This window comes from Aspergillus ibericus (genome assembly GCF_003184845.1).
Source record: "Aspergillus ibericus CBS 121593 unplaced genomic scaffold BO80scaffold_3, whole genome shotgun sequence".
Taxonomy (NCBI): Eukaryota; Fungi; Ascomycota; class Eurotiomycetes; order Eurotiales; family Aspergillaceae; genus Aspergillus; species Aspergillus ibericus.
In genome coordinates, this window is record NW_020292101.1 from 904,039 (window position 1) to 916,724 (window position 12,686).

Consider the following 12,686-nt stretch of genomic DNA (forward strand, 5'->3'; position numbering starts at 1 on the left):
AGGTTCGAACTATTCTTCTAAACACGCTAATAGGCATCACGCTAATAGGCATCGCCGCTCCGTATGACCAGAGGTATGGTACAAGCCGGTACCTATCGACGACCCGCCCGCTCAGGGCGACCAGCTCAGACGAGACCGAGTCACCTGGCCTTCCCAGCCGACCACCAGCCACTAGACGAGACCGGTTCTTCCATCCGCCAACCAAGTGAAACAACCACTTGAATTACAGCCTGCGTGTCGACGGCCTATAGCCTACACCCTACACCCGATGGCCTATAGCCTGTAGTAATCTGTAAAGGATAGACAAATGACACTCCTAACCAAGTGAATCCAACCCTCCCAGAATCAAATACTATGTCGTCATATGAAGGACCACGTACCCTACAGTACTATTACCTCTCACCTCTCTAAGCCCGTGTCTCGTGGTTGTTGACTATATCATGCATACTTGGATATATCTTCTTTGGTAAGCCTCGGTGTTGTTAAGGGAACTGCGTTTGTACATTAATGTTGGAGGACAGATGGATGATGTGTTTGCCGTTCTCTCTCTTTCTCTTTCGCTCTTTCTATTCTTATCTCTGGGTGTGCAGTAGTAGTAGTAGTAAAAGCAGTCATAGCCGGAATACTAAATCTATATGATGATAACTCAATCTAAACATATCCCAAACCCACAGCCATTAAAGAAACAAACAAACATACTTCCTAGGAATTTCATTCAGATTCACTTTCCAAATAAGAAGGCTCCGTACAGCTTTTATATCACTTACTGATGATGATGATGATGATGATGATGATGATGATGATGATGATGATGATGATGATTATTCTCTTAAGACTAAGACACATCAACAACTACCCGTACTCAGGATTCTAAGTAATTGTATTGTATATGACTGCGCTCATAAGCCAGAGAATACATGTATGGGCTGAGATCATAGTCTTCTAGAAGGTGGGGTAGAGGTAGCGATTGCAGTATGCGAAATAGGAAGGCGCGATGAGGCTGGTTACTTGCTGAGAGGTATAGAGTTGAGTCTTCTATCTCCTTTTCTTGTGATGATATTGTACAGAGCTTATATCGTGTGTGGAGTATGATGTAGGAATCTAGATCACTTAGTTTGAAGGTGAATATATGTCTTGTTGCGAGTGTTGATTGTCAGAATCTTGGTGTTACTCGTTGAGGCATCTGGGTTTGAGAATTGAAGTTGCTTCATTGGAGCGTATATATCCATCTAGCCTACTAGCAAGTACCAATACTTATTTGAAAGTAATTCTTTCAGATGGCCATACGTCAACAGATGCTTATAACATAAAGGTATATATCAGTCACTTCAATTCTTCTCACATCAACATAAAAACACTCAAAGGGGACACCTGTACAAAATGGTATCAAGTCTGTTCCTTGCTCCCCTAAACTAAACCGGTCCATTTCCCAGTGATACAAGTAAGCAAATCGCCAAGCGCAAACCAGGAAGAAGCAAAGCAAATAAAGGATACCAAAAAAAAGAAGATGGTCCAAATCATACAAAACGCCAACCTCTTTTGCCTCGGATCCCAATTCCTTATGCACAGTCTCAAAATGTAGCATGGTAAAAATAAGCAAGGTCTTGAAGAAGAAGAGAAAGAAAGAAGAAGAAGAAGAAGAAGAAGAAGAAGAAGAAGAAGAAGAAAAGCCCCAATGCGAAATCATATGTGGTCGTGGGAAGTACCATGTACTGTCCAACTCCAGTAGAAAAAGAGAAATGATGAGGAAAAGAGGGTAAGAATGAAAGAAAAGGAGCCTTGTGGCGTATAGAAAGTCAGGAAAACGAAGAGTGTAAGGAAATCAACTATTTCCCCTGCTGTTCTGCATCATGTTTTGTTGTTGCTGCTGTTGCATCACTTGGGCTTGAACGGCAGCGACCTGGGTGGCACGATGCTGAACCATGTCACGCTCTCGTCGCATGATCTCTTGAACCCAGACTTTGGCGGCATTTTCAAGTCCAGTGGTATACTGTTGTTGGATGTTCGGTGGAAACTGAGAGGGAGAGCCGTATTGTGGCACATACTTGGCCGCCATTTCTTGCCTTAATCGCACCAATCTTTGGGCAAACAATTGTTGATAACGCTGAGCAAAGCTGAGGCTTTGTGGAACATTCCCTCCTTGCAGATTTTGTCGCAGGCCTCCGTTGGCCTGAGCCGCTGCTATTAGCATCTGTTGTTGAGGATTCATATGTGGGCTGTTTTGGTGTACCTGTCCTTGTTGAGTCTGTGATTGCTGGCCTTGCGATTGCTGTTGCTGCTGCTGAGCCATGTGCATCTGCGCGAGTTGTGCCCGCATCAACTGAGCCTGGTACGCCTGCGAGTTGGAGAACTTGGGCTGCGCCTGGAAATTCTGTTGCTGGGCCTGTAACATCTGTTGCTGGTGGGCCTGGATATTCTGCTGCGCGTGCGCATTGGCCTGCATTTGAGCCACCTGCTTGGGCGAAAACTGGTTCTGAGCCATATGCCCCTGTGTCGCAAGGAGCTGTTGCCTCTGTTGAAATAACATCTGCTGCTGTTGTTGTTGTTGCTGCTGCTGAGGTGTGAGGCCCATTTGGCTGCCCATTTGGGGGGTTCCCATCATAGTAGCTTGGTTCATGACAGGTGTAGGAGCCATTGTCGAGTGACTCGGGCTGGCGTGGCTCATCCGCTGCGTCGGTGTTACGTTGCGCATGATAGGGGTAGCATGAGACATTGCTGGCGTCCCTTGGGTCATCTGGGGGGTCCCATGTCGGCTCTGTCCCTGCTGGCTCCGGGAAGGCGCCATGGGATGGCTCATAACAGTGGGATGAGCGTGCTGTAATGCAGATGGCGGCCTTGGGGGACTTCCCGCTCCCTGCATAGAGGGCGTCATGCTCATGGGGACGCCCGCCTGCGTCGCTATCGTGCTGCCCACCACAGGCGAAGAGATGTTGTGGGGTGTCTGATTGCGGACTACTGGCGACGATTGCGGTGCTTGACTGACTCCGTTCGTCTGGGCCATAACATGCCGATTCTGCTGCTGCACTGCAAGCTGTGCCTGAGCTTGTTGTGCAGCAATGTGCTGTCTTCGAGCTTCCTCCTTAGCGTTCTCTTCGGCCTGCCTTTGCTCCAGAGCACGGCGTCTCTCCCTCTCTTGCTCCTGCTGCTGCCGTTTAGCCAGTTCTTGTTTCAGCTTGACCTCATGTTCACGCTTCGCCTTCTCCTCATGCTGCATACGGATATTCTCAAGCGTCTTGAATCTTGAGAAGCGCGGCTCGAAAGGCGCGCCGCCGCCCGTATCATCCACAACAGCAGATTTCGGTCCTCCGGCTCCACCTGAAGTTGTAGGTTCCAGTCTCTCATCCATAATAAGCATGAACCTCTCTTCCTCGGCTGCCAGCGCCTCGTCAGCAGCAAGCTCAGCCACGGTGCGCTTCCGCCTCTTGGGTGATGGCGGCGGATCGCGGTGAAGCGGGCTCTCCATGTATTTCAATAGATCCTGCATAGCGTCAAAGCTATCAACAGGATCTAGGAAGAGGGGAGGAGCCAGCGCTCTAGTCAATTTGGATTCGCATTCCAGAAAGTCCTGAGGTTCAACCAACATCTTCTGTCGTTTCGGAACAGGCCCTCGATCAGGCTGACTGGATGACGCCCCTGGAGACGGAGGGGCTGTAGTCGAGGACGCCTGAGTACGGGAGCTAGCATTTGATGCCGGCTGTTTTGCCGCTTTGGGGTCGGGTGTAGTGGCAAGTAGAGTCAGCTCTGCCTGTAACGAACGTGGAGTCGGATGAAGGACGGTAGTAAAAACTCGAGGTTTCGGAGGCTGTTTGGGCTGAGTGGAGTTCGACGTAGCTTCTTCCGCACGACTCCCTGAGTCGCCCGCCTGCTCACCGTTTGCTTTATTATCAGGCTGACTTGCGGTGGAAGTTTCCTTCGCGACCGACTTTTCCGAGTTCAACTGGCTCTGTTTAGGGTATGGTACATACGCCGACGGCGTGACATGCTCATTGTAGTTATGTATCGAGAATGGTGTGTTGCTCTCGTTTGAGGACGGTGCAGTCGATTTCCTGGCCTGGGCTGACACCGACTTGTGATCCACCACGCGAACGATGAGGCAGCCTGCAAATTACAGAGGTTAGCCAAGTCCACCAGAGGCAGGTGACCCGGAGGCATGTGGAAGCGTGCCTTCATAAAACCGAACGTTGGCCCGCAACAGCTCCTCCATCATGTCATGGGGAACGGTTCCGGCACGGATATGTTCGATGATGACCTTCATCTCGGAATTATAAGGGAAGCTGCCATCTTGTTGCTCGAAGCGGAAATGAGTCGGATGAAGGTGGAGGATGAGGGAGGGTTGGCACTTGGCGAATTTCTTGAGGATGTAAGACGAGGATTTAACTATGACATACTCGATGATCAGTACACAGGGGCTCCGCATGTGGACCTGGCGGGAGCTCACCGTATGGCTCGGGACACCTGTTCCCGGCGCGGCGATCATTGTCAATGGATAAAGACCTCAACAATGGCTTCTGTGTTCGCGAGGCCTGATCCCCAGGCTTTTGCGCTTCCTTCTTGGGTCGATTCAGAGGACCCTTGTTCGAGGCCGTACCCGAATTAGCCGCGCCATTGGCGCCATTCAACAGCGAACCGCTTGCGGAGCTCGCTGATGTCGGTTGAGTTGCGCCCGGAAGACGTTTCGCGGAGGAGGGAGGAGAGGAGGACGAGGACTGTTGGGACTTGACTCCGTTGACTCCGGTCTGGACGAAAGGCGGGGGCGGTCGCTTCATCTTAGGGGTGTGCGAGGTGGGCTTGGAGATTGCCGTCGCCATACTGTCAAAAGCGAACCGCGATGCGATTACAGTCACAGGGTTATGGATGCGACCTTGCGTGCTCCGGATCCAAAGGTGATGAGGACAGGCCGTGACTCGTGGTTGATGATACAGCCGGAGCGCGAGACATGTGGGGAGCGGAGATCGGGGCCGCACGACAGCGAACTGGCCCGAAGCAATGCGGACACTTGCACAAAGCGCGGGTCGCTACAGACAAAGGGTATGAAAGTCCATCGAACAAACACCTGCAAAGAAGGCAGGGGAGGCTCGGAGCGAGGAGAGTCGGTCGACGGTTGGTTGTGGCTCTGCAAAGGGAGTTTGTATGATGCCAAGCCGCGGGCGACGTGAAGGAGGTCGGGGTCACCTGACCCCCGCTTTCGGGTTAGTGTCACCGCTCAGCTGAGCTACGCTGATACCTGAAGAAAGATATACGATGGGCTACGAGATTCTCACGCCGTCGACGCTATGTCCAAGGGTTCGTGTCATTCACACGTCTTCCGTAGAAGACAGATCCGTCCTCGCGGTCGGCATGCCATCAATATTCACACAGGCTTAAACCATCTAGGAAAATCACTCTTCATCACATCAAGACAGGGGAATCAAAGAACTAAAACAAAACAGTCATAACAATAGCAGGAGGAGAGGCCAAGAGAGTAACCATAGACGTCGTATAGATGCCAAAGAATGAGAGCATCGCACAGCTAGACTCTAGTCAAGTCCAGATACCCGTCGTCGCCAATCATCGCCAATCCGGTGGACATCCACCACATTAACCCGCTTGCCGATGCCAGTGGTGCCCTCCTTCTGCCACCATCTCTCACCCTTATCGGCAAGAGCGGACTCATCATCGCTGTCAACCAAGCCCCCGCGACCGCCTTCCCCCCCGACGACAACCACGACCTGTCGGACCCATCCAGAGATAAGTTGTACAGACTCTCCGTCGCGCCCGGCCAAAGACTCCTGGACATAGACCGTATCCGGAGAGAGGTGACGAACAAGGTGCACGTACCCTGTCGCAGTACTGAAGGGCATGATCGTGTTCTCTTTCTCAACAATCGCCTGAGCCTGAGTATACATTGTCTTAAATAGTGGTGTTGCGCCCTCCGGTTCATCGACCTGGCGAGATTCCGTGGGCGACTCTTCGCCGGGCAGGTCACCAGAAGCTGTAGCCTCTTCGGGGGCAATGTTGGAGTAGGATGAGGTAACAGACAAGGTAGGTTGAGACGAGCCGCCCTGGCTGGGAGCATGCTTCAAACCCGGCGCATAGATCATGATGAATACTCTGGCCGTATCTAGGTTGACGTGTTCGGGGAGGTGGGAAAGGATAGACTGCGTAGACAACATCAATCAAACGAATTCGGGATCTGCGCCGTACGTCCAAAACTTACTACATGGTGAGAAGTGATCTCATCAGGGTCAACTGGCATTGAATCCGAAGAGACAACAATTGCGACGGTCTTCTTCTTGTTAGCAGGCGTTGGGCCCCCGACAATGTCGCGACTGGGCAAAGCCCCAGTCATTGTCGGCGCCGGCTGCTCCGCCCGATGAGCTCTCGATTCCATCTCTTCCGACCAACGAGAATGATCCTCAAAGTCACCTCTATCCTCCTCTCGAATCGATGTCAGCGCACCACCCACGAAAGCTCCCGCAGCCGCCATGCCCGCCGCCACCCTTTTGCTCGCACCGTCGAAGATCTGCTGAGGACTGGGGGTGCGACGCAAAGCTCCCTGCATGCGCGCCATCATGCTAGCATCATCCGAGATACTGCCATGTATATCCGTTGCTGTTGTTTGGGCATACTCGTCCGCATATTCGCTGCGAGTGTATCCCTCCGCACCGGGGCCGGGAGCGGGGAAGCTTTCATCGTCTCGGGGGGCGTCGCGGTCATTATCGTCATCGTCATCCCTGCGTTCGCTCCAGACCCAGGCCGCAATGCTAATTGTTGCGATGCCTACCGTGACTGCGAGAGGCACCCAGTATCCCAGGACGGTCCGTCTACCAGTGGCGCTGAAGCCGGCTCCGGCTCCGACCCGCCGGCGGCGAGCATCCTGGGAGTAAAAAGACATCGCGATCACTGCTCTTGATTAAACGTGGCGCATAGATTGGAATGGATCGCGGTGAGCTGCAAGTCACATCGCAAGCCGGTCGGTCTTCACAAGCAGGAGGGGGCTGGGGCTGGGGGGGGGATAAGAAAGGAGGAGCTAGTTAGCTGCTGCTGCCGCGCGGGCTGGCCTCGGACGAACCGAGAAACATGTGGCTGGTGATAGCCTCCCGCTGTTTACCGCGGGTGTTTTTTGCCAGAGCAACCCTGTTACGGTATGGTACGGGCGGCCTTCCCAGATTCCGTACGGACGGGACTGCCGGGGTAAAGCACTAGCGCCTTTTACCCCGTTTGTGTAGCTTGCACATGTGTTGTGCGCATAATTCAGTTGCTTCAGCTCGACTATCGGCACGTGGCTAGGTGTTTGAGTTGATCAATTCCTGCCTATTAAGTATCTAGCAACTGGGATTCGATGATTGCATTTCTTGCGCGATCTGATTACATGCAGCCTCCATCCCCGACCGAAACCTTGACATTGACAGCATTGATGAAAATCGATCAAACAAGCCGAATCCTTACTAAATGAACAATGACGGAATCAATCAGGGGACTGAAGGAAGTAGCCTACTCCAGGCATTCTACATATAGAGGACAATTGTGACTAGATCACCTGAGGTAATCCCATAGATTACAGGAATTTACTTATCTGTGTGACTTTGTGCTACTCCAGCTATAGTGGGTTCCTGGTTCAAATATTTATACATCGGCCAAAGGTGACAACTGAAGAACTATTGTTCCAAGAACCACAACCTGTGAGTCCTCGACTACATGATATAGCATTCTATTCTTATGCCACCGACTGGTCTTGAGCCCTTATCCCCTACCACTTCTTCTACAGTATTAAATATACTAGTCCACCACGGGAAGGAGGATGAGATAGGCTTAGACTCTGAGAGATTTCACTCTTACCAGTAATTCAGGTCTGACATGACAATGTCTGAATTGACCATGATGCCCAAATTGAGACGAGTTCTAAGAATTTGGACACGGAGAATGAGAATTCTATAGCCTTTGGCAGTTTGACTGATCAGAGCACGGAATAACATGATTCTGTTCGGGTACTAAAGTGATAGTGAAGAGTATCCTCAACCAAGACTCAACTTTCACCTCCTCGGACGGATGAGATCATGACCGGCAGATATGAATCATATTGAAGTGCTCTTATCCTTAATAAACGAGAACTATCATCAGATAAATACAACCTTGATGGAAAACAACGGTCTGCATCTCCGAGATGGAAAGCTGCTCAAAGATCACTAAATTGACACGTTTTCTTTTGCCTTTACTTCGAATTAAAGCAGGATTGAGCCAGAGATGATGGGGCAAATTGAAAAGCATGAACGAGAAAGCGCCTTGTGCATAATGACAGAGACGAGTATAACGCACGGCATGAACGGGAGGTAAGAAAGGAAACTATGGTGAAACGAAGAAGAAACGAGAATGAAAACAGAACTGGTCTGAAGGCGAGGCATCATCTGCTCTCCTCACCTATTGTCTTGCGAATCCTATCGAGATTGCAGCGCTCAATGCCTAGTGCAGATTCCACTCGAACTCCTCGAATAGAAGGAAGTCATCATCATCATCGTAAGGGTTGGGCTCAACCTCCCTTTCAGTCGCGGAGAGACCTTGCAACAAGTGCGGCTCTTCTGTAGGCAGGTCGGCCAAGGGAGCAGGAAGCGGATCTTCACTCAGTGCTGTCTCTTCGCTGTCAAGGAAAAGAACTACCGACGGGCTTTCCTCTCGGGACCTCACTTCGGGACCATCCTCACTCCACTCTACGGGAGATAACGACCAGGGATTGCGTAAGACAGAGTCTGAGGGCCCTGCGATGACATCTTCGAGGACGTTAGGCGGCATGTAAGTGGGAACAGTTGGAGGGAGTGCGGGCAACGTGACTGTGACAAGGGAGTCAGCATTCACGGGGAACTGGTAGCTATCAATGGCCGATGCACTCTCCTGGTTCTCATTTCCGGTCGCGCGCATTGCATTGTTAGCTGCGCTAATCATAGGAGGGTTTTGAGTATCGTTGCCCATTGTGGTCACAGATGGGTTGACACAAGGGAGTGCCCTATCCTGGGGATTATACCTCCTAACGGGAGAGTTTGACACCATGGACCAAGTCCTGTCGCCAGCCGAAGGTGTGGGGGTCTTATCGGGACATGGTTCCCTCCCGAAGACTCTCTGACGCTTGTATGTCCCGGGAATCTTTCGGAGCCAGGGCTGTTGCCCAACAGGAGCGGGAACAGTTTGGGTATTGGGCGCTTGAGGTATTGAGGCAGGATTGCTAACGAATGGGTCACTTTGAGCGAGAGAGGGGTCCATTCTCACGAATGGCTGTACCGCCTCTGTTATCTGAGCCCTCTGCACAGTAGTAGGGGTCAGATGCTCAGCAATCGCCTGTGTTGTCTGAACCCTCTGCACAGTTACAGGGGCCTGATTTTCAGCAATAGCCTGTTGGATGGAAGCTTCAGCTCGGCGTCTCTTTCTCTCGTGAGGAAACTCATTGAAATCAAAGGCAGCTACAGCCAACGGTTCGTACGACACATAGTAGTACGGGGACTTTGGGAGGTGATTGACGAGGGAGTAGTTGAGACTCGCGCGGTCTTTGTAGTTCAATCGAGTCACCAGAGGTGTAATGGCATCGAAGGCATAGCCTACCACACCCCGATTCTTGTAGAACCCCGTGCTGTTCATATACGACTCCTTCCACATGTACCGTAGATGGGGATCCTCTGGTAGATAATTGGCACCGAGAGCAGGTGGCTGTTCCCATCTCAGATGGTCCCCTCGGGCGTAGAAGTGCACCATTGAGTGTATAAACTCCTCATCATAGACCGGGATACCGAGGATAAGGCTGAGAATGCCGGCGGTCATCAGGAGCATCTTCCGGAACTGGTTGAACCCGGTGGGTGATGTCACACATGCAGGGCAAGGAAATGCATGTATGGCAGCCACTGGGGCAACATCTTGGCCAGGGAGAGCCCCCGAAGGTAGATAGTCGGTTTTCCATTGCGGGTACAGGTGGTTGCACACGAACCAGTGAACAACTAGTTGACCCATGATGGAGTATCGTAGCCTCTGTTGGCCTGGTATTGAGATCGAGATGTCTTGAGGGATGAAACTGCAAAAAGTCTTCTAGGATCGCAGGCGCGTCTTGAGGATATAGAAAACACCGCGCCGGAGGAGGACAGTCGACCATTTTAGTGTTGTTGACAAGGTGAAGGGCGTAGGCATGGTGAAGGGCGTCACCCACGACGACATCATCGCATTAATGCAGTAAATGGGGCTTGATGGTAGTCAAATGTGTTGCCGCCGGCGATGACGGATCTGTTCATGAAGGCCAAAGAGGATTGAGCGGCCATATCACCCACTTCAGGGACAGTGTGGATAAGTTCACTAGCTCTGCTTGTGGCAGGCATATCAACCCGTGATCAATGGATTAATAAGATGCAACCCCTTCTTAAAAGATGCACAGCACAGAACAAAGCCTGGCACTTGTTCAGCAACTGTTCGCCTAAAGCTATGAAGGATTTCATGGCGGGAATACTATGCAACCTCCTGGTGTTGCCCAAAACGGAGCAGAAATCACCAGATCATTGATCCGTTAGACTCAAAGTACACCGTCCAGGGCTTTCAGGAAGGATACTATGAGCTTCATGATGTTGCCGGGGCCCTGTGATGATCGTAGTCTACTAATCTTATGTTGTAACGTATATCATGACAGCCGTGGACAGGCTTCACGTGCATTATGAGATCTATGAAATGTCGGACGATGTTCGACCTGCCAAACCGTTTCAGCAACAGTATGACCCCGATATGATACAGAAAGAAGCCAGACCCTTCTGCTGAATTCTGCATAATGCCCTAAGTCCATCGACGTCCAGGAATTTCCACGACGACCCGGGGTATGTGTATGCACCTGGCGCCAACCCATCAGGGCTGATGGATGATGGCTGGAGCGGGAACACGGCCATTCGGCCAAGGCGAATCTTCAGCGACGATACAGTGTTATTAAGTACCAAAAGCATGCGGGTCTCCACTGCATGGTTTCCCCACCCGGTAGAGCTCTGCCGTCGCTGATGCTTTTTTTGTTTCAAGGCGAAGAGCAGCCATTGAAGACCTTGGAGTTGGTATACGTGGACGACAGTCGAGCAACTGTGCCTGCTATCTAGTAGGCTGGTATAAGCTCGAGTCAAGCAGACATCCGACCAGGGAATGGCATGATATTGATTCATCATCAAAGTTGATCAGTTCATGAAGCCGGTCCGGTTCACTAAATCCTTCTTTTCCCGAAACCCGTCGACCCCGCAGTGGGTCGAGATAGGAAGGTTTGTCTGAGACGATCCCGTCTGTGGTATCTCAAACTCTCAATACAATACTTCGGCAGTTAGATTAATGGCGCGCATGGGGCAATTCTGATATGATGCTGGAGATGGAGAGAACCCGAAATTATTCAACGCTGAGGATCATGGTTTCACCCCAGGTTGATCTTCGTGCCAGGGGTTGAATTCAAAGGAACGGAAAGAGAAGGACACGGCAGAAAGGAAAAAGGCGCATGCACCAGCTGGGTTGCGCTTATCGAGTTCCAGTTATCTCGGTGTGGATAAGATCCGGCAGGCACTCGGTAATCCGCCCCTCCCTGGGCAACAGCAGTAAGCACGGAGAAGTGCGAACACTCCCCAAGGCCAAACGACTCGAATGATGGAAGCGAGTGGTTTCTCGCTGGGCACACAAACCCCGCTTGGTGGCTTTCCAGTTGCAGCGACATGCAGATTCCGCTAATGGCTTGACCTCCTCGTTTTTGGCCTGGGCATCGTGTTGCCGCAGTTACATCGCCTTTACTTTAGATTTTAATCTATTTGTCTTATTTCAACTTTTGAGAGAAAGGGAAATAAAAACATCCCTTTGTCATGAAAGCGACGAGTGGGAATTATTTGAAGTCGAGTAATTTGTGTTCGGGCATTGTAATAGTAGTATTCTTGCGGGTAGGTAATTGATCAGGAGTGGTGATGGTGACGATGGTGGGATGGGAAATACGACGCCCAGTCAGATGACCGTGCCTGGCACAGGCACGCGAACCACGTCGAGTAACCCACTGTTGCGATAGGCAAAGAAACCCAAGAAAACCAAGAAACGAGGAAGACTGAATCAGAAGTGCGGAGTACCCTGTACCGACATCCCTATCAAGGTAGTATCTCCTATCGCACAGGTTGCAGGGGGACCATGGATCGCAACGGCTTATTATGCCAGGACAGATCAGAGGGTCGTCGGTGTTTCAGGTATATCCCGGTCGCAATGCTTGTTGGGGCATGCAGTAGGTCGATACTTATGCATAGTGAAGTGTCCTGCTTGGCCCGATCAAGCGGAGGGGCCTCGGGCAGGAAGGCTTGCTTGTCTGGATCAGATGGGAATCTTAATCTCGACCGCAGGACTATCTCCAGCCTACTAGGATGGTCAGCGGGAATTTTGATTCGGCTGCGACCAATCATGTCATTATCGTCTATCCTTGAGGAATCATGGCGGCGATGTCCCTTGCCTGGGGACTCGACGCTGTAGGTAGTTTGCGATAAGCAGTCATGGCAGTACTGATTTGGCATTGCCGTTCCCCTGGGGTTGAGCTTCTGGGGGGCTCGGAGCTAAAGGCCTACTACTATCTCATCATTGCGATCGGACCATGGAGAATACGCAAAATAAGTACGGATGACGGGGTAAGTGATTCTGATTTCTGCCTAAAGTACGAGTTGAACTAGGAGTTCATTAGAGTAGGCGCTGTTACC

General features: G+C 51.2%; 3 protein-coding genes across 3 annotated transcripts; all 3 read right to left on the reverse strand.

Annotated features, from left to right (window-relative positions):
• Positions 1 to 1,791: 1,791 nt before the first annotated feature.
• Positions 1,792 to 4,808, reverse strand: BO80DRAFT_478489 (uncharacterized protein; the record flags this gene model as incomplete). Its single annotated transcript, XM_025723285.1, has 3 exons — positions 1,792 to 4,098; positions 4,129 to 4,377; positions 4,439 to 4,808. The coding sequence occupies 3 exons, from the start codon at positions 4,806 to 4,808 to the stop codon at positions 1,823 to 1,825; spliced, it is 2,895 nt and encodes a 964-aa protein (XP_025579813.1). The 3' UTR covers positions 1,792 to 1,822.
• Positions 4,809 to 5,269: 461 nt separating this feature from the next.
• Positions 5,270 to 6,977, reverse strand: BO80DRAFT_398075 (uncharacterized protein). The gene is made up of 2 exons (XM_025717412.1): positions 6,197 to 6,977; positions 5,270 to 6,137 (listed from the first exon to the last, which is right to left on the reverse strand). The coding sequence occupies exons 1-2, from the start codon at positions 6,872 to 6,874 to the stop codon at positions 5,517 to 5,519; spliced, it is 1,299 nt and encodes a 432-aa protein (XP_025579814.1). The 5' UTR covers positions 6,875 to 6,977; the 3' UTR covers positions 5,270 to 5,516.
• A 1,146-nt stretch (positions 6,978 to 8,123) lies between these two features.
• Positions 8,124 to 10,306, reverse strand: BO80DRAFT_421519 (uncharacterized protein). Its single transcript, XM_025718623.1, has one exon. The coding sequence runs from the start codon at positions 9,967 to 9,969 to the stop codon at positions 8,440 to 8,442; it is 1,530 nt and encodes a 509-aa protein (XP_025579815.1). The 5' UTR covers positions 9,970 to 10,306; the 3' UTR covers positions 8,124 to 8,439.
• Positions 10,307 to 12,686: the final 2,380 nt, after the last annotated feature.